The sequence below is a fragment of the Dendrobates tinctorius genome, unplaced genomic scaffold (genome assembly GCF_039654945.1).
Source record: "Dendrobates tinctorius isolate UK_male_01 unplaced genomic scaffold, ASM3965494v1 ptg000155l, whole genome shotgun sequence".
In the NCBI taxonomy this organism is placed as follows: domain Eukaryota; kingdom Metazoa; phylum Chordata; class Amphibia; order Anura; family Dendrobatidae; genus Dendrobates; species Dendrobates tinctorius.
In genome coordinates, this window is record NW_027361822.1 from 11,450,865 (window position 1) to 11,473,476 (window position 22,612).

The 22,612-nt window shown below is 44.8% G+C and overlaps 1 protein-coding gene across 1 annotated transcript in view; it reads right to left on the reverse strand.

Annotated features, from left to right (window-relative positions):
- Positions 1-22,612, reverse strand: part of LOC141051124 (uncharacterized) — a 180,993-nt gene that overhangs the window by 72,068 nt on the left and 86,313 nt on the right. The window contains exon 10 of the mRNA XM_073548012.1: positions 1,639-3,401. Within this exon, the coding sequence (XP_073404113.1) occupies positions 1,639-3,401 (1,763 nt within the window). The remainder of the gene's footprint in view (positions 1-1,638; positions 3,402-22,612) is intronic.

Genomic DNA, 22,612 nt, shown 5'->3' on the forward strand with positions numbered 1-22,612 from the left:
TTGAAAATTCTTGGAGAACAGTAGAAGTCCCAGAAGACTGGAGAAGAGCAAATGTTGTTCCTATCTTCAAAAAGTGGAAGAAGGTGAACCCAGGCAACTATAAGCCAGTGAGTTTGACTTCTATACCAGGAAAGATCTTTGAACAATTTATTAAACAACATGTATGTAAGTACCTGGATAAGAATGACGTGATTAAACAGAGTCAGCATGGGTTTGTAACTAATAAGTCATGTCAGACTAACTTAATTTCCTTCTATGACAGAATCACTGATTGGGTGGATCAGGGAAATGCTGTATAGTATATCTTGACTTCAGCAACGCATTTGACAAAGTATCTCACACAATCCTTGAAAAAATGGCCAAGTATGGAATGGACAAGGCAACTGTTAGGTGGATTCATAACTGGCTTAGTGATCGGACCCAAAGAGTGGTCGTAAATGGCTGCACATCCAGTTGGAGGAATGTCTCAAGTGGGGTACCACAGGGCTCTGTCCTGGGCCCTGTATTGTTCAACATATTTATCAACGATTTAGATGAAGGAATTGAGGGTAAACTGATTAAATTTGCTGATGACACAAAGCTAGGAGGGATAGCTAATACTAGAGAAGAGAGAGAGAGGATTCAAAAAGATATTAATAAACTGAAGCAGTGGGCAGCAACTAACAGAATGGTTTTGAACAGGGAAAAATGCAAAGTACTACGTCTGGGCAATAAAATTGAAAAAAGCATATACAGAATGTGAGGAATAGGGCTAAGCAACAGCAAATGTGAAAAAGACTTGGGTATACTAATAGATCCCAGACTGAATATGAGTCAACAGTGTGATGGAGCAGCAAAAAAGGCAAATGCAATTCTAGGATGTATTAACAGAAGCATACAGTCTAGATCACGTGAAGTCATTATTGCCCTCTACTCCTCTTTGGTCAGACCTCATCTGGAATACTGTGTCCAGTTTTGGGCACCACATTTTAAAAAAGACGTCAACAAACTGGAGCAAGTTCAGAAAAGAGCGACCAGAATGGTGACCGGTCTGCAAACCCTGTCTTATGAGGAAAGGTTACAGGATTTGGGAATGTTTAGCTTGCAGAAGAGAAGACTGAGAGGAGACTTAATAGCTGTCTACAAATATCTCAAGGGCTGTCACATTGTAGAAGGATCATCTTTATTCTCATTTGCACAAGGAAAGACTAGAAGCAATGGGATGAAACTGAATGGGAGGAGACACAGATTAGATATTATAAAAAACTTTTTGACAGAGTGATCAATGATTGGAACAGGCTGCCACGAGAGGTGGTGAGTTCTCCTTCAATAGAAGTCTTCAAACAGAGGCTGGACAGACATCTGTCTGAGATGATTTAGCGAATCCTGCTTTTGAGCAGGGGGTTGGACCAGATGGCCCAGAAGGTCCCTTCCAACTCTACGATTCTATGATTCTATATGCGTTTCCTTTGAAGTTTGTCAAAAAATATATGGTTTATACCTGTGAGAGTTTTAATTTGTGGTCAACAAATATGATTTTCAAGTAAAACATTTCCCACCTTCTAGGTGTGATAATGGCCTCTTTGTGAGATATTTGAGGTTTAGTAAGATTCCTTCTGTTGGTAAACATTGTTAGAATAAAAATGGCTTCTCTCCTATGTGAATTCTCTGATGTTTAACAAGATTTATTTTATCTGCAAAACATTTCCCACATTCTGAACATGAAAATGGCTTCTCTCCTGTGTGAGTTCTCTGATGTCTAATAAAATGTGCTCTATCTGCAAAACATTTCCCACATTCAAAACATGAAAATGGCTTCTCACCTGTGTGAGTTCTCTGATGTTTAACAAGACTTGTTTTATCTGCAAAACATTTCCCACATTCTGAACATGAAAATGGCTTCTCACCTGTGTGAGTTCTCTGATGTGTAACAAAATGTGTTCTATCTGCAAAACATCTCCCACATTCAAAACATGAAAATGGCTTCTCTCCTGTGTGAGTTCTCTGATGTTTGACAAAATTTGATTTATCTACAAAACATTTACCACATTCTGAACATGAAAATGGCTTCTCACCTGTGTGAGTTCTCTGATGTTTAACAAAATTTGATTTACTTGCAAAACATTTCTCACATTCTAAACATGAAAATGGTGTTGCCCCGGTGTGATTTCTCTGATGTGTAACAAGATGTGATTTTTGTACAAAACATTTCCCACATTCTGTACATGAAAATGGCTTCTCCCCTGTGTGAGTTCTCTGATGTTTAACAAGATTTGATTTACTCGCAAAACATTTCTCACATTCTAAACATGAAAATGGTGTTGCCCCTGTGTGATTTCTCTGATGTGTAACAAGATGTGATTTTTGTACAAAACATTTCCCACAATCTGTACATGAAAATGGCTTCTCACCTGTGTGAGTTCTCTGATGTTTAACAAGATTTGATTTACTTGCAAAACATTTCTCACATTCTAAACATGAAAATGGTGTCGCCCCTGTGTGATTTCTCTGATGTGCAACAAGATGTGATTTTTGTACAAAACATTTCCCACAATCTGTACATGAAAATGGCTTCTCACCTGTGTGAATTCTCTGATGTTTAACAAGATTTGATTTACTTGCAAAACATTTCTCACATTCTAAACATGAAAATGGTTTCGCCCCTGTGTGATTTCTCTGATGTATATCAAGATATGATCTACCTGCAAAACATTTACCACATTCTGAACAAGAAAATGGCTTCTCACCTGTGTGAGATCTCTGATGTATAACAAGATGTGACTTCTCTGCAAAACATTTACCACATTCTGAACATGAAAATGGCTTCTCGCCTGTGTGAGTTCTCTGATGTATAACAAGATGTGATTTATCTGCAAAACATTTACCACATTCTGAACATGAAAATGGCTTCTCCCCTGTGTGAGTTCTCTGATGTATAACAAGATGTGATTTATCTGCAAAACATTTCCCACATTCTGAACATGATAATGGCTTCTCCCCTGTGTGAATTTTCCGATGTTTTTTAAGTGATTTCTTGTTAAATAGTTTTCCTCTTTCTGAAAATGAATACAGCTTCTCTATTGCTTGAGTTTTCTGGTGTTTAACAATTTTCTTCTTACTTGTGAAACATTTCTCAGAGGAGAAATGTTTTTCTTCCATGTGAATTTTTGGATGTGTAACAAAAGATGTTTTGAGTGAAAAACCTTTTTCACATTCTAAACTTGATAATGGATGGTCTGCTGTAAGAGCAGTTACATTTTTAACATCTGTTTGGTGACTTTTATTTTTCTTAATAGTTTGTGAGAAATCGGAAGATAGGACCTGTTTTGCATAGATGTCAGTTATATCTTGAATTAAGTCAAGGTCATCTGATTTAAAAACTGAAGATGTCACTTGTCCCACTGATCTCTTGGTGTAGTCACCTGCCAAGAATAAAAAATATTTTTGAATAAATTATTTTGAATTATTTTTATAAGATTTCTAAAATACACACAGAAGTTGCAAGTTATGTAGCAAAATCAAATTATCTACTAAGACAAAAACAGTTAACAATTAAACAGCAAAGTGCCACACAATATCAGTATGGAGGAAAGAAAAGCCATACAATCCTTAAAAGCTAACAACTATATCAACATCAAACAATAAGACAAAGGAGGAGCTGTAGTCATCATGAACATGTCAGATTACATCCAGGAAGACTCATCATGAAGAAATATTTAGTGGAAATCCTCTGTGCTGCTGGATGATTGAAGAGGCATCAGTCCATGTGTGGTTTATTGACAAATTGTGGTTTTATTCTATGCATTTTGAAGTTACAAGAACTTCTTCCTCAGGAAAAAGAAGGCCCACATGTACATAAAAGAAAACTACCATTGTAACTTCTAAGTGCACCTTTTGAATTTAGGCACCATCCACTGGTAATAGGTGATCAGATCCACAGAGCTAAAAGGATGCCAAGAAGCATCCTCCTGGATTACAGACAGAGGACAACAACAGGATACCTCTTGTGATCACATACAACCCTCACATAAGCATCCTAAGGAAATTTGGTGCTGATCTCTAACCCATATTCCACAGAAACCACGAAAATAAATATTCTCAGAACTACCACTTCTCGTCTACAAACAGCCCCCTAAATTAAGGAATCTTGTCAGAAGTGTCCTCTCATCACCATCAGTGATAGGCACATTCAAATGTAACAATAAAAAATACAAAACTTGTACCCATATACTACCAACAACTCCAGTCCACATACCAAATGCAAATCAGGACTATTAGGTCAAGGATTTATTTTCATGCATATCCTCCAATGTGGTGTACATGATGCAATGTATGAGGTGCCCTGGAGGTATCTATATTAGGAAAATCATGGAAAAACTACAAATGAGGATGAATCTACACACAATCAGGAATGAAATGGACACACCTGTGGGTACATTTCTCTGGACCTGGACACTGTATAATGGATTTAAAAGTCTTAATCCTAAAAGGTCATTTTAAGGACAACAAAGAGAAAAATGTTGGGAATTCAAAGTGATTAAGATTTTCTATTCTTTGACAATAGGACTCGATTTGACACCTGGATTTATGACTCACTACATGGACACAATTCACACTTCCACCAGAAGCACTCCAGATAATGAAGAACATTCCCACTCACTGCCTTTCCATTTGTAACATCACACCTCCCAACTCATGAAACAAACGTCCTGCTGTAATATCTTTTGAATGTTGTGCCTTTGTCTTATTAATTCGTTTTTATCCTGCCTGAAGAAGGAGCCTCTGTGCTCTGAAGGTTTGCAAACATATATTTTTTTCTGGTTAGCCAATAAAGGTATCACTCCAAGAATACTTTTGTCAACAGTGGGCAAAAGAGTATTTACATCGATTTTTTTGACTAACACGGTACCACAATATAATTTGCTATTGTACATCAACAGTAGACCTTTAAAAGAAAGTAGATCTTGAAAAGCAACATGGCTTCCGTGAACCAATCCATCAAAATCTGTGCTCCCATAGCCAAAAATCTCCTCGGTTCCGAGTCCTGCAGTGTGCCCAAATACTATGACCATACACAATTTTGGAATTGCAGTAGTAGTAAGAAGCCACTTAAAAATTTACAGTGGTTGTGTGTCCAGAAAGAAAAGAAGCTGAACACCAACACTAAAATGAATACAGTTGTGCTCAAAAGTTTACATACCCTGGCAGAATTTTTGCTTTCTTGGCCTTTTTTCAGAGAATATTATTGTTATCATCTATTATTATAGCGCCATTTATTCCATGGCGCTTTACATGTGAGGGGTTATACATAATAAATACAAGTACAGTAATCTTAAACAATACAAGTCATGACTGGTACGGGGGAGAGAGGACCCTGCCCGCGAGGGCTCACAATCTACAAGGGATGGGTGACGATACAGTAGGCGAGGGTATAGCTGGTTGTGCAGCGGTTTGGTGGATAGGTGGTTACTGCAGGTTGTAAGCTTGCCAGAAGAGATAGACCTTCAGGTTCTTTTTGAAGGTTTCCATGGTAGGCGAGACTCTGATATGTTGTGGTAGAGAGTTCCAGAGTAGGGGGGATGCGATTGTGGGTAGAGGAGATAAGAGGGGAGTAGAGAAGGAGATATTGTGAGGAATTTTTCTATTTTTTATTGTAGTTTATTATATTTTTATTGTTTTTTTTATTGTGAGGAATATGAATGATAACACCAAAACCTTTTCTCCACTCATGGTTAGTGGATGGGTGAGGCCATTTATTGTCAAACTGCTGTGTTTTCTCTTTTTAAATCATAATGACAACCCAAAACATCCAAATGATCCCGATTAAAAGTTCACATACCCCATTTCTTAATACCGTGTATTGCCCCCTCCAACATCAATGACAGCTTGAAGTCTTTTGTGGTAGTTGTGGATGAGGTTCTTTATTTTCTCAGATGGTAAATCTGCCCACTTTTCTTGGCAAAAAGCCTCCAGTTCCTGTAAATTCTGGGCTGTCTAGCATCAACTGCGTGCTTGAGATCACCCCAGAGTGGCTCAATGATATTGAGGTCAGGAGACCGAGATGGCCCCTCCAGAACCTTCACTTTGTTCTGTTGTAGCCAAAGACAGGTCGACTTGGCCTTGTGTTTTGGATCGTTACATGTTGGAACGTCCAAGTACGTCCCATGCACAGCTGCCGGGCTGATGAGTGCAAATTTGCCTCCAGTATTTGCTGATAACATGCTGCCATTCATCTTTCCTTCAATTTTGACCAAGTGTGCCTTTGTAGCTCACACATCCCCAAAACATCAGCGATCCACCTCCGTGCTTTACAGTAAGAATGGTGTTCCTTTCATCACATGGCCTTGTTGACATCTCTCCAAATTTAACATTTATGGTTGTGGCCAAAAAGTTCAATTTTGGTATCAGCACTCCAATTTACCTTGTTTCAGAAGTTTTGAGGCTTGTCCCTGTGCTGTTTTGCGTATTGTAGGCGAGATACTTTGTGACATTTGCACAGTAATGGCTTTCTTCTGGTGACTCGACCATGCAGCCCATTTTTCTTCTAGTGCCTCCTTATTGTGCATCTTGAAACAGCCACACCGCTAGTTTTCAGAGTCCTGTATTTCAGCTGATGTTATTTGTGGGTTTTTCTTTGCATCCCAAACAATTTTCCTGGCATTTGTGGACAATATTTTTGTTGGTCTACCTGAACGTGGTTTTGTTTTTACAAAGCCCCTGGTTTTCCATTTGTTAATTACAGTTTGAACGCTGCTGACTGGCATTATCAATTCATTTGATATCTTTTTGTATCCCTTTCCTGTTTTATACAGTTTAACTACCTTTTCCCGTAGATCCGCTGACAATTCTTTTGCTTTCCGCATGACTCACAATCCAGAAACGTCAATGGCTGGATGAAAGATGCAAGAGTCTGTCTGGATCCCAGAAAACAACGGGAGGTGTCATTCATGGGTTGCTGAGATAGAATTCTTAAAATAAAAACGTTTATTAGAACAGGTTTACAAGTCAACGCGTTTCGAGGTCACGCCGGACCTCTTCATCAGGACAAACCAGGTTTGTCCTGATGAAGAGGTCCGGCGTGATACCTCCCGTTGTTTTCCTTTAATCTATGGTCATCCTTTCAACCGGTATCTGTGCAGCAGCTGTTACATGCTGTTCATGTGTTGCCACTGAGCAACTCAGTAAGGTGAGTGTATCTCAAGACCCTATTGCGCTTTTTTCTTTCAGTTATTTTCCTGTTGGATCCCAGAAACTCACTCAGCTTTTATGCACACACACTGATTACAAGCAGACAGGTCACAGGTGAGGATGTTACCTCTAAAAGCCATTCAAACCCATTTGTGTCAACTTCTGTGCATGTTATCAGGCCAAAATCACCAGGGTATGTTACCTTTAGATCAGGGTCATTTGGATGTTTTGGGTTGTCATTATGATTTAAAACAAGAAAACACAGTAGTTTGACACTAAATGGCTACACTCAACCACTAACCATGAGTGGAGAAAAAGTTTTGGTGTTATCTCTATATATAAAAATGAATGTATGTGTGTTATGAATGGGTCACCAAGGAGGATGGCAGGAACAGGCTAAACCACCAGAAGACCAGAGAGGTTGGTAACTAAGCGGATTGCAGACCCCTGATCCTATCCGCACAACTAGCAGTAGCCGTGGAGCGTTCCTACGATGCCCTAGATGCTTCGTCACAGCCGGAGGACTAACTAAACCTAAAGACAGAAAGATGAAATCTAAACTGCCCCGGAGCAGATCCCCAGAGGAATAGACAGCCCCCAAACATATATTGTTGATGAGACAAGATGAGACACAAACACAGGCAGAGAACAGACTGAGCAAACGGTGGGGCCCAAGCTGTCTAGACAGGACAGGACAGAGAAGATCTGTCTGCAATCACGCACAAAACCCTGAAACAATCCAACACTTCTGATATACAAAAAAAACCTGAGATCACACGATCTCACCCCCGCTAGATCAGCACTCTGGTATAAACTGGCAGCAAGCAAAAAGATACTAACATAACAGGGGACTGAACAAGCTGCAACATATGAAGCAGGGCCCAGCGCTGCCCCCAGCAGGGAGCAAGCTGAACCCTGGCAGCAAAACAGAAAGCAAAAAAAGACACAACCCGATTAGATGCAAAGGATTAACAAAAGAATCACTTAGCTGAACATACAGATCAGGCAGGGGACAAAAGAGCTCCAAATGCACACTGAGGAAAAATCACCAGCAACCTTCAAGAGCAGCCAGCTCCATTATATGCTCCCAGCCAGCAATCCCCAATCATCATTGTCAGGTGGGGAACCTCCATCCACCTGGCCAGCTCCACTACTCTCAGTAACCACCAGAGGAAGCAGAGGGAGCTTCGGCTCAGAAATCCGAGCAAGTGAGTTCACAACAGTACCCCCCCTTGAAGAGGGGTCACCGAACCCTCATCCACGCCACCAGGCCGATCAGGATGGGCCCGGTGAAAGGCACAAATCAATCTCTTGGCATGGATGTCAGAAGCAGAGACCCAAGAATAATCCTCCTGGCCATAACCCTTCCACTTGACCAAGTACTGAAGTCTCCGTCTAGCCAGACGAGAATCCAATATCTTCTCTACCTCATACTCCAAATTACCCTTAACCATTGCAGGATCAGGGGGCGCTGCCATGGGAACGACTGGCTCCACAAACCTTTTCAACAAAGATTTATGAAAGACATTATGAATCTTAAACATAACTGGAAGAGCCAAACGAAAAAAACGGGGTTAAGGATTTCTAAAATCTTATAAGGTTCAATAAACCTTGGCTTGAATTTTGGAGATGCAACCTTCATGGGAATATTTTTTGAGGACTACCAAACCATATCACCCACTTTAAACCTGGTACCAATGGTCTTATGCCGGTTGGAAAACCGTTGGGCCACTACTTGGTCCCAAATCTGCTGCATTCTCTCTACCACAGAATCCACACCTGGGCAGGCAGAAGTTTCTACCTGCCCGAAGAAAATCGAGGATGAAACCAAAAGTTACAAAAGAAAGGAGACATCAAAGTGGCAGAGCTAGCCCTATTGTTTAGCGCGAATTCGGCCAATGGCAAAAATGAGACCCAATCATCCTGATCAGCAGATATGAAACATCTCAAATAGGACTCCAACGTCTGGTTTGTTCTCTCAGTCTGCCCATTGGCCTGAGGATAAAATGTAGAGGAGAAAGACAACTGAATTCCCAGTTTGGAACAAAAAGCCCTCCAAAATCTGGAAACAAACTGGACCCCTCTGTCCGACACAATGTTCTCAGGAATCCCGTGCAAACGAACCACTTGTTGTGAAAACAATGGCACCAACTCAGAAGAAGATGGCAACTTTGGGAGTGGTAAAAGATGGACCATCTTAGAAAATCTATCACAGATCACCCAAATAACAGGATTTTGGTTGCTTATCGTAAAATCTGTTTCTCAGAGTCTTCATTGTGGGACACAGAAACCATGGGTGTGTGCTGCTGTCACTAGGAGGTTGACACTATGCATGAAAAAAATGTTAACTCCGCCTCCGCAGTATACACCCTTCCGACAGGCTGTAGGACAATCAGTTAGTGAAAAAGCAGTAGGAGGAGACATTATCATGTAAGTCAGTCATATATTCATTACAGATAACAAAATCATGGGAGGGCGCTGTATCCCCCAATGAAGACTCTGAGAAACAGATTTTACGGTAAGCAACCAAAATCCTGTTTTCTCTTTCGTCTCATTGGGGGACACAGAAACCGTGGGACGTCCAAAAGCAGTCGCTGGGGTGGGAAAAGACAGAAACTTCCTTCAGGTCGGAGAACTCACCACTGCCGCCTGCAAGATTCTTCTGCCTAGGCTGGCGTCCGCTGAAGCATAGGTATATAGACCTTATAGAACCTTGAAAAGGTATGCACGGACGACCATGTGGCAGCCTTGCACAACTGCATGGTTGATGCCCTGTTGTATACCGCCCAGGCGGCGCCCACCGCCCGGTTGAATGGGCCTTGACCCCAGCAGGGGACACCCTTGTCCTTCACCCGGTAGGCTTTCAGAATTGCCATTCTGATCCAGCGGGCAATTGTTGCTTTAGAGGCCGGCCTCTTCTCACCCCATTGGGGATAACAAAGAGCGAGTCCACCTTCCTGAAGGGAGCGGTCCTGGCCAGATAGACCCTTATCGCCCTGACCAGGTCTAGCTTATTCAAAGAACGCTCCAGAGGATGGGTTGGGGCGGGACAAAATGACGGAAGGATTATATCCTCGTTCAGGTGGACGGTCGATATCACCTTGGGAAGAAAGTTAGGAGGAGGCCGCAAAACAACCCTGTCCTGGTGCATAATTAGGAATGGAGGGCGACAGGACAATGCCGCTAATTCTGAAACCTGCCTAATAGAGGTGATGGCTACAAGAAATACCACCTTCCAGGACAACAAAAACATGGGCGCTTCCTGGAGGGGTTCGAAGAGTGAACCTGTCAAGGCTTCCAGGACCAAGTTAAGATCCCCTGGAGTCACAGGGGATATGTAAGGAGGGGCCGCATGTGCCACTCCTTGCAGAAAGGTCCTAACTTGTAAGCGGGAGGCCAAATCTCTTTGAAAAAGAATAGAGAGAGCAGATACCTGGCCTTTCAAGGAACTTAGGGCCAGACCGCCATCTAACCCTGCCTGGAGAAAAGCTAGGACAGATGGCAGGGAACAGAGCATAGGTGTGATGTGATTAGACTTACACCAGCCAAAATAGGCCTTCCAGGCTCGATAATCGACCCTGGAAGAGGATGGCCTCTTAGCCTGGATCATTGTATTAATGACTCCAAAATGGTCCGAAAATCCCGCTGCTCTCAGTATTGTGGTTTCAACGGCCATGCCGTCCAATTGAGCAACCGAGAATTCGGGTGGTAAAATGGCCCAAGCCAGAAGATCTGGTCTGTCGCAGAGTCTCCAGGGGGTGCCTGCAAGAAGATTGATAATTTCTGCGAACCAGGCCCTCCTGGGCAAGTACGGGGCGACCAATAAGACTGTCACCCCTTCCGCCTTGATCTTCTTTAGCAGTCTGGGCAGGAGAGGAAGGGGAGGGAACAGGTAAGAGAGTCTGAACTGTGTCCAGAGAATGACCAGCGCGTCGACCCCTATTGCTAGAGGATCACGGTATCTTGGGACAAACTGTTGGACCACGTCTGGAGTCCCCCATAGCTGGCATATCCGATGGAACCGTCCTGGTGTAAGGACCATTCTCCTGCCGCAAGTCCCTCCCGACTGAGGTCGGCGGCCATGTTGTCTGTGCCGGGAATGAAAACTACCAAAAATTGCCGGAATTGCGGTTTCTGCCCAGTTGAAGATTATGGATACCTCGGCCAGTGCCCGGGAACATCTGGTTCACCCTTGGTGATTGATGTATGCCACCGCCGCGGCATTTTCTGTTTGAATCCGGACTGGCTGGTTGTTGAGGTATCTTTCCTAATGTAGAAGTGCTAGGAAGACTGCCCTCAGTTTTAGAATGTTGATTGATAGTGAGGATTCTTGCCTCAACCATCGTCCCTGGACCGTCAGGTGACGGAATACCGCACCCCAGCCCAGGGGACTGGCATCTGTAGTCACTACCTGCCAGTGGAAATGGGAAAAAGACCGTCCCAGATGAACGAGGGGGGAGGTCAGCCACCACTTGAGGGACTCCCTGGTCTGAATGGAAGGGAGGAAGGGGCAATCCAGCGAAGAGATGGACCTGTCCCACTGGAGAAGGATGTTCCTCTGTAGTATCCTGGAACGGAACAGGGCAAACGGTATTGCCCCTGAAGCTGTCACCATCCTTCCCAGGACTCTCATGGCAGCGCGAAAGGATAGAAGCCGGAATTTCAACAGAGAGCGAATTCCCTGCTGGAGGGTAATCCACTTTCTTTCTGCGAGAAAAACCCTCGAGGGGCGGGCGTTGATTACCATTCCTAAGATTTCTAGGCGTTGTGTTGGCGTTAGGTGAGATTTCTCCCTGTTTATGATCCAACCAAACCGGGACAGCGTGTTTAAAACTACCACTAGATTTTCCTGGGCCTGAGCGAAGGAGGGTGCCTTAACTAGAATATCGTAGAATATGGCACCAATATTATGCCTCTGCTTCTTAATATAGCTACCATCGCTGCCACAATCTTTGTGAAAATTCTGGGGGCTGTTGCCAGCCCAAATGGCAGGACCACAAACTGGAAATGCTTCTTTTGGACAGTAAAACGCAGAAACCTCTGATGTCCCTGAAAAACGGGGATGTGTAGGTAGGCGTCCCGGTTGTCTACGGAATATAGGAATTCCTGATCCTCCATAGACATAATTACCGACTGAGTCGATTCCATCCTGAAATGGCGTAAGCGGACCCATTTGTTTAGCCTTTTGAGGTCTAGTATGGGACGAACTGAACCATCCTTTTTTGGTATCACAAACAGGTTTGAGTAAAAGCCGGCAAAATGTTCCTGCTCGGGAACGGGGACGATTACTCCTGCGTTGAGGATAGAGTCGATTGCCGCAGAAAAACCTAGAGCCCTAGCAGCGTCTTTTGGTTGTAATAGAAAGAAGCGATCTCGCGGGAGCACGTTGAAGTCCATCTTGCATCCTGTCGATACTACCTCCTTTACCCAGATATCCTCTACTGAACTCTGCCAGACATCTCTGAAGAGGAGAAGGCGGCCTCCTAGTCAGGGAGAGGTACTGGAAAGGGAGGTGGACTCTCTGCTGTCGTCAGGCTGAAGTGGCTCTGCCCGGCCCTGACCTGGTAGTTCTGTTGTTGGAACTGAGGGAATGCCAAGAAGGAGTGGCTCGAAAGGATACCTTCCTCCTATCTCTCGGTGCTTGCGACCTCTGTGGGCCCTGAGCATAAGTGCCTGTCGCTGGGGTACGGTGAAAGGGCTGAGCCCTATATTTGAAATCATATCGACGAGGCTTGGCCTGGAGGAGAAGGAAGCATGTACCGCCGTTGCATCCTTAATGATTTGATCTAGCATGACCCAAAGAGCCGGGTGCCCTGAAACGGCAGGTTGGTCAGTGATTTCTTTGAGGACAAATCAGCCTCAAAGCCTTGTAAACTGCGGTGTCTGTTCACATGGCGTGTATTTCGATAGCGTTTGGCAGCCCGCCTGAGCTAATAGGAGGGTGTCACTACTAATCTGTTAACCGGGATGCTGTGCATTGCCATAGTGTGAACAGCGCCGCATACAAGTTTTTTGTTGTGCATTAACATACCAGGCAGCCGCCCCCTCCATGTATTAGTAGGCTGTGAGCGGTTGTTTCATCGGTATTCTTGCACTTGTGTTGCCATCTTAATTATATGGGTCCACTGCATCCTGTGCATTTGTCTGGAGGCCTGGACGGGTAAACCTTTCTGTTTTTTTGCGGTTTTCGACAAATCAGCCTGCCAAGCCTTTGGCCAGACCGTCTGCCGGACGGCTACCACGTTACTGGATGCTTGAGCTGCGCAAGACGCGGCATCCAGGGCTGCTGATACCATATACCATCTGGCATGGGAGATTTGATCTGCGAATTCCACCAGTTCCAGTGGTGGTGCCCTGGCCATTAAGTCCCGTCTAAGCTGTTTGGCCCATTCTGTAACAGACTTCGCTACCCAAGCTGAGGCGAAGGCTGGACACAATGGGGTGGCTGCTGCCACAAAGGCGGATTTTGACAGGGATTCTATCCTCCTATCATTGGGATCTTTTAGGGCTGCCCCACTGGGGCGTAGGAGTACTGTATTGGTAGTGAGTCTGGACACTGGTGGATCCACCGAAGGGGAGGCGGTCCAGTTGGCGGTGAGATCTGGAGGGAAGGGATATAGAATCCCAAAACGACTTTCTCTCTGAAGTCGCCTGGTTGGGTTCTCCTTTTCCCTGGCCAACACTTCCTCAAAATCCTTGTGGGAGGCGAAAATCCTAGAGGGGGACTTATGACGCTTAAATGAAAAAGGTTGATCATTAGGTTTTGATGTGGCGTCCGCAATGTTAAAAGGTCTCATTGACTGCAGTAATGAGGCCCTGAACCATATCCTTGACCTGGGACTGTTCAGGCCCGTACTCAGAACCCTCCTCTGAGTGTATCTCCGATAATGCCTCGCCTGATTCCGGGGATGAGGACCGGGAAGAGGCAGACGGCCAGAGGAATTCTGGCGGAGAGATGGAGTGAGAAGGGGACCTGGGTCGAGGGTCCTGTCTAAACCTTTTACGACCTCTAGAAGGCCCAAAAGGAGGCTCCTTTGATGCTCCTGTGTCCACTGGAGTCTGAAGTGGCAATCTGTTAAGCGCCTTTACCAAGGTCTATGATACCCTGGTAAGGTCGGCCACGGACTTGGATAAGGAAGAGGCCCATCCTGGACACTCGCTGTCTCCCGTGGCGATGGATGGCCCCTGGGCGGCAGGCAAGGTGCTTCCACCTGCTCCAGGGGTAATGTGGGAGCTCTGACAGGCAAAACGGGGGGGCTGCACCTGCTCTCTATCGTAAGTGACACCGTAGGTCTGCTGCAATCTGAGCAGAGTGGCGAAGACTGACCTAAAGAAGACCTGACATTGCATTTGGTACATACAAAATATTAGACCAAAGTCACTGAAGCGGATGAGGGGGGAGGAGCGGGACTGCTCTCCCTTGGAAATAATGACAGGTTTTACCTGTTGCCGACCGTCGGGGTAGAAAGCGGAGTGAGGGAGCAACCTGTAGTGCAGTACTCACATACCCAAAACCTGTGTGCCCGCCGCAGCTGCCGCCCGAAGGCTGATGAGGGTGAGAGAGAGAACAAGGTGAACAGCCCTGCCTAGAGGCCTTATGAAATCCCCGCCCGGAAGCGGTGGGCGGGGCCCTGCTCTGGCGGCCTCCTGGAGCACCAAGATGGCGCTGGTACAGGAAGAGGAAGCCGGGGGCGGAGCCTGCCGGAAGCCGGAATCTAGCGTCGGCCCTGCTGGGCTCCTGCTGGAGCCCAGGGCCATAACGCCGCCACGGGAGGAGGCTGGAACCGCGCTGCACCGCGTGCTTGAAAGTAAGTGTTGGCTCTTAACATAAGAATAGAGCCATGGGCTGTAAGCCCGAGTGCTGATTACAGCGGTCACATTCAGCCAGAGCGGCTGGTAAGCGGATCATACAACGCCTCTTACCTCCAGTTCACCCCGTAACAGGGGTCGGTTATCTGCATGAAAAGATTGCTGTCCCAAACCCTTTCTGCAGAGCTTCTCTCTCGATCATCAGGCTCTGGTAGGCGAGTGATGGGAGACGAAGGTCAGGACCAGGAGTTGCCACCTGAACACGAGTCCTGTGTTAGGGGATAGGGTCCTGCCCGTTGGATTCATGAGGATACAGGGTGGCAATACACGCCGTACTCATAATCCTGGTGTGGGAGTACAGATGTAGCCGATCTACTCTGTATCCCTCCATGTTTACCTGAAAAGGAACGACGCACATTGAGGTATGCATGGGTCTGCGAGAGACCTCTGTCCACCTCCTGCTGACACTAAGCAAAACCGATTGTCCTACAGCCTGTCGGAGGGGTGTATACTGCGGAGGCGGAGTTAACATTTTTTTCATGCATAGTGCCAACCTCCTAGTGACAGAAGCACACATCCACGGTTTCTGTGTCCCCCAATGAGACGAAAGATAAAACAGTCATTCTCTGAGAGACAGGGAGATCAGAGATAAAATCCATTGAGATATGGGACCATGGCCTCCTGGGCACCGGCAGAGGCATCAACAAACCACTAGCACAAGAACAGGGTTTAGACCGAGAACAAGTCCCACAGGACTGCACAAAATTCCTGACATCACAAGATAAGGCAGGCCACCAAAAAGACCGACTCACCAAATCTCTGGTACCAAAGATACCTGGATGACCAGCCAACACGGAGCAATGAATTTCAGACATTACTCTTTTCCTCCACTGGTCAGGGACATACAATTTTCCCATAGGGCATCGTTCAGGTTTATCCTCCTGAAATTCCTCCAGGGCCTGTCTCAAATCAGGAGAGATGGCGGAAAGAATTACACCCTCATTTAGAATGGTCGTAGGCACGGTCACGCCAAGAGAATCCGCAAAGAAACTCCTAGAAAGGGCATCCGCCTTAACATTCTAAGTGCCCGGAAGAAAGGAGACCACAAAATTAAAACACGTGAAAAACAAGGCCCACCTAGCCTGTCTAGGATTCAAGCGCTTGGCTGATTCAAGATAAATCAAATTCTTGTGATCAGTGAGGACCACAACTTGATGTCTAGCTCCCTCCAACCAATGTCTCCACTCTTAAAATGCCCACTTCATGGCCAATAATTCCCGATTCCCCACGTCATAGTTACGCTCAGATGGAGAAAATTTTCGAGAAAAGAAGGCACAGGGATTCATCTTAGAGGTTACCGGATCTCTTTGAGACAAAACGGCTCCTGCACCAATCTCAGAAGCATCTATCTCCACCTGAAATGAGTGAAACATTAGGTTGCCGTAGAACCGGAGCAGAAGTGAATCTCTGCTTAAGCTCCTGAAATGCCGAGACTGCCTCTGGAGACCAATTTACCACATCAGCGCCCTTTTTGGTCAAATCCATCAGAGGTTTAACAATACCAGAAAAATTACTTTTACTAAATTTACAGTAGAAATTAGCAAAACCCAAAAACTTCTGAAGAGCCTTCAGAGAAGTGGGCTGAACCCAATCATAAATAGCCTGTACCTTGGCCGGGTCCATTTCAATAGCAGACGGGGACAAAATGAATCCCAAAAACTAAATCCTCTGTACACCACAAAGACTTTTCAATCCCTTAACATACAGAGTATTTTCCCTCAAAATCCAGAACACAGTGCGGACATGTTCCACATGAGAATCCCAATCACTTGAAAAAATCAAAATATTATCCAGATAAATGATCAAAAACTTATCCACAAGGTCCAAGAAAATATCGTTCATAAAAGATTGGAAGACGGAAGGGGCATTAGTGAGCCTAAAAGGCATCACCAGGTACTCAAAATGTCCCTCCGGAGTATTAAACGCCGTCTTCCATTCATCTCCGTGCTTAATGCGAATAAGATTATACGCCCCCTGAGGTCAAGTTTGGTAAACCAACAAGCACTTTTAACTCTGGAAAATAAATCAGAAATAAGGGGGAACAGGTACTGATATTTAACAGTGATCTTGTTAAGGGAACGATAGTCAATACATGGCCTTAATGAGCCATCTTTTTTGGCCACAAAGAAAAAAACAGCACCCAAAGACGAAGAGGATGGTCTGATATAACCCGTCTCCAATGATTCCTTGATATAAGATCGCTTAGTATCATGTTCAGGTACAGATAAGTTGAAAAGCCGACCCTTGGGAAATTTACAACCGGGCATTAACTCAATTGCGCAGTCATAACTCCTATGAGGAGGCAAAGACGCAGACTTACTCTCACTAAATACATCAGAAAAATCAGCCAAATAGTCAGGAACGTCTTGAGACTGGGGAGAGGTGGAGAAAACAGGAGTGTCACTAAGAACACATTGACAACCCCAACTCACCACAGACAGATATTTCCAATCTAAAACAGGATTATGGGTTTGCAGCCAAAGAAAACCCAGTACAATAGTATCATGTAAATTGTGCAACACCAAAAATTTACAATTCTCTTGATGTTCCGGGGCAACCCGCATTACCACCTGGGTCCAAAACTGGGGTTTATTCTCCGCCAAAGGTGTAGCATCAATCCCCCTCAAGGGAATAGGGGTTCTCAGGGGCACCATGGGGAAACCACAACGCTTGGCAAAGTCAAGATCCATCAGATTCAAAGCTGCTCCTGAATCAACAAAGGCCTTAGCAGAAAAAGTAGACAAGGAGCAGATCAAGGTAACTGCCAACAGGAACTTAGGCTGTACACTGCCCACAACACAAGCATGAGCAAAACGTTTTTCTCGCTTAGGGCAGACAGAAATAACATGAGAGGCGTCCCCACAAAAGAAGCATAACTTATTACGCCTTCTAAACTCTTGACGTTGCGTCCTAGACAAAACCCTATTACATTGCATGGGTTTAGAAGTCTGTTCAAAAGGCAGCACCGCATCTCGCGTACTTTTACGTTCACGTAAACGTCAATCAATTTGAATGGCTAATGACATGGAGTCGTTAAGACCAGAGGGGACAGGAATTCCCACCACAACATCTTTTACGGTTTGTGTCAGACCTTTCCGAAAGAGAGCTGCTAGGGCATCATCATTCCATTTAGTAATGCCCACCCACTTTCGGAACTTCTGGCAGTAATGTGAAGGGTTAATACTAAAATCAGAGCTGAAGTTTCGTTTTATCCATTCTCTGAAGGTTTCGTTTCTCCATTTTTGTTGCTGTAAGATAAATTTTTGTAATTGGGATGGGCTGTCATGAAACCAGACTGTTCCCATCAGGTGCAAGATAAGGGAACCGGGGGGGTGTAAAACTCTGAAGAATATGCCATTATACTACTTTCTATTTGGATACGGACATATATGTAGTTTCCGGTTTTCTTGCAATATTATTGGCTTATAAAGTGAAATGATGTTATTGGTAGTTGAGAGCTTTGCATAATTAAGCAAAATGTTATAAAAGAAGTGACTAAAATAAAGGGGCTTAGTGATCTGTCTCGATCCTCCCGTACAGAGACCCCCGTCTCCGTGTGGTCATTTGAGTTGCTAGCAACACTCTGTGGAATAATTTGGACGTCACTGGCTCAACCGTGAAGGGTTAATTTAGCCCTCCCTCAATAGCTACCCCGACAGCTGGCGCCCAACGTGGGGCCCCCGAATAGGGACACTTCTGTCCCCTGGAGGACAGCAAGACAAAGGACCCTCGGAGTGGACACAGGTGCTGGAAAATTGGGACTGATCATCCCCCACAACAACCACGGTAAGTTGGCAGTTATACTGTTGAGACTGACCATCGGTGTGGTTTTCCTGTGCTTGTTGCTGGAAAGAGGATCTGAGGTTTGTCCTCGTGGTGGGGTGATTCATGGGTGGAATCCTATAGAGGTGCAGTCCCGTTGGGGGCCCAGTGCTCGAACCGTACCTCATAAGGGACGGACACCCCAGATTGACCAGTGATTGTGGCTCTCTTTATAGTCAAAATATCCTGAAATCCTGAATTCCCTGTTAGTAATCGGGCGTGGTGATGTGATCGAAGACTGGGTAGGATACGTAACTCAGGTATATATAGATAGATATATATAACCTGAGGTGTCCAGAGGGATAGTCTGAGACGCCCTCCTCCTTTCACGGAGTACCGCGTTGAATCTTGGGCAATCTCAGAGGGGGATTATTGACCCTGTGGAACAGACTGAAATGGCCGCTCCAGATCTGTGCACAACTGAAGTAAGGATATTTAGCTCTAAATGAGAGAATCCGTGGAAGGAAAAGAAGAATTTTGTGGCTTGGCACATGAATTGTGTGACGAAGGTGTTAGGAAGAACAGAATAAGTGAATTCTGATTGTTTCTGTTACTGCTATGTTGAAGAAGGAAAAATTGTCTATTATTATGGCAAGAATGGGATGTATTGTGGTTCAAGAAAGTGACTGTGGTATGAGAATTGAGGAAGTGAATAAAGAAGAAACGGATATCGAGACTAATGTATCAGGCAGGCAAATAGTTAAAAGTGATGATTTGAAAAAAGAGTTCTCCCTGCTAGGGGGAGGGGTATTTTCCAATTATTGAGGGTGGCATAATGTATAATGTGAATCTGGATGGGGGAACCTATGAGAGTGGTGTTGATTTCTGCAATGCTTTAAAGGTTTGAGCACAAGATAAATTAGCGGACCAAGCTATCTCTCTCACAGATATCACACAGGCCAAAGAGGAGACTGCCGAGAAGTTCTATGGGCGTCTTATGGTAGTATTTAGAGATCTGGGATTCTCACTGTATAATGAAGCCCATACACATCTTTTTGTGCAGCTTTGATGTCCGGCCTCAGACCCGAATTGCAAGAGGCAATAATTTCAGTTAGACCTGACGTTGAGAATTCCACTCCGGACAATGTATTGAAAGTAATAAAAAGTTTTCAGAAGAATTTAACCCGCTCTGTTCAGCAGGGAGAGGGGAAAAAAAAAAAAAGCAAGCTAGCAGCTTCAGCTGCTTCAGTACCCCCTCCCATCTTAGCTCACACCATATCCCCCTTCGCCCCCACCGCAGCTGCGAACACACGGCTCGTTCCTTATCAGCACACACAAATTCAATCCTATGACTGAGAACCTTACTCCTCAGCCCCTCCCTGCTAATTCTCGTCTGTAATGCTGGCGCTGTGCCCGATTCGGACACTTTTATAGAGATTGTCATTCTCCTGCTATTTTAATCGGAGTAGATGGCAGACCCAGTTAAGATACTTTTATAAACCCCATAAAACCCTTCCCCGAGGTTACTATTCAGTTTTGTAATCTCACTACATGTCCTGTAAATTTACTAGGGGCAGATTTATTATCACAGTTCCGCTCCGAAATACAATTCCAAGATGATGGTCAGATGGCTCTTACGTTATATAATCCCTATGTAGATGAAGACAGTGAGGAAATCTGTATTTTTCATGCCTTTCCCACAGATGCCACAAGGGGCCCAAAACAGTCCCAACCAGTTTGGAAAAGAAAAAAAAAAAAAATATGAGCAGGTGTCTTTTGCCATTGTTGCCACTGTTAGCCTCCTCAAGCATCTGGCAGCACTGAACTGTCGGGTTTCGACCTCGAGACTTCAATTCTGCCTTGGTTAAGTGATATTCTTGGGTCACTGTCTTCTTCAAGGTGCCAGACACCTCGAAGAAGAAAGACAAATAGCTGTCAGCTCCCTTCCTTTCCCAAAAGGTGAAAATGAACTCCAGCGTTTTCTTGGACTATGCACTTATTGTTGTCAGTGGATACTGGATGCATCCCGCATAATGCAACCCCTTTACAATGCCTTGAAAGACGTATAATGAACTATAAGGAAAGATGGCAGTGATGAGGATTACCTCCAATATGATTGTTCCCAACTTCTGACTGAAGAAACAGCTACTCCACCAAATGTCAGTGAGAATCCACTTCCAAATCCCGATCTGGTGTTATACACGGATGGTTCAAGATATGCTGATGAGTTTGGTAGATTCCACACGGGATATGCTGTTACCACAGAGGACACTGTAGTGCACGCAGCTGCGCTCCCGCCCTCACAGTCAGCACAAGAAGCAGAACTCCAGGCTCTGTCTACTGCATGTACTTTGGCCCAGAACAGACGGGCTAATATATACACAGACTCACGGTATCCATTTGGTATTGCTCACGATTTTGGGGCTCTATGGGCCAATCGAGGGTTTATTACTACTGCCGGAACCCCAGTGAAAAATGTTGAAGCTGTTAAAACCCTCATGGACTCGATCAAATTACCTATTCAGGTGGCCATTATCAAAGTTAAGGCGCACGGTCCTAGGACCAGTCCATAGACTGTTGGCAACACATTTGCGGATATGCAAGCAAAAGCCGCTGCTCTCTTACCCGTTGAACCAACCATACCAACTATGGTGACCACACGCTCTCAGCGTAAACAGTTACAAGAAGCATTGACCATACAAGAACCTGATGATCTACAACAGACTGAGGTTTTCTGTCGGACCCCACGAGACCGCTTAATGACAATGCAGAGAATGTCTCCAAAGGAAGAGGTGAAGCAATGGAAGACTGATGGGGCACAAATGGATAATGGTCTCTGGAAAAAGGACCAACTCGTGTGTCTCCCTAAGCGGATGTACCCTGCTATTGCCATATGGGCACATGGACCTATATATCAAGGAAAGAATCAGGCCCTCGCACTGGTGCAAAAATTCTACTGGGCCCCGGTTCTCCAGTTGGCCGGAAGCATTCCCTGTTACCAATATGACTGCAAAGACCACAGCGAAGAAACTGGTGATGGAAGTTATATGCAGATATAGGGTTCCAGAAGTTGTTGAAAGTGATCAAGGTCCGGCCTTTTCTTCTCATGTGTACCAAGAAGTTCTGACAATGCTTGGATCCACAGTAGCCCTCCATACTCCGTACCACCCACAATCCAGTGGGAAAGTTGAGAGGCTGAACGGCACACTGAGGGAACAATTAACCAAAATGATGCAGGAGACTACGGCTCCATGGCCAGAGCTCCTACCCATTGTACTATACCACATTCGTACTACCCCTATTGCAAAACATGGCCTGTCCCCATATGAGATATTGTTTGGTACTAGGCCCCCAGTTGCAAATTTCCAGCCTCAGCAGTTATCAGAAGAAACTGACCGTGCTGTTCAATATGTTATTCAGCTTAGTAAAAATCTTGCTAACACCTATGTTCTAGTTTTCTTTTCTTTTACAGATTCAGCAGAAACTGACACCTGTTATAACCTGAAGCCTGGTGATTTGGTAGTCGTGAAGAGGCATGTCAGGAAGCACGGACTAGAACCCTTGTATGACGGTCCCTATCAAGTCCACCTCATCACCCCTATATGAGTGAAACTAGAAGGAAGACTAACTTGGATTCACGCATCGCACTGCAAGCTGGTTAAACAAGCCAATAGCAAATAAAGGGGGCATAATGTTTTAGTTTTTCGCATTTTTCATATTATTATTGGTAGAAGTTAACAGTTAAAGTTAGAAGATATTCAATGACTCAGAGATCAATACGATAAAGATAATGATCTTAATAAGGACAGTTGGT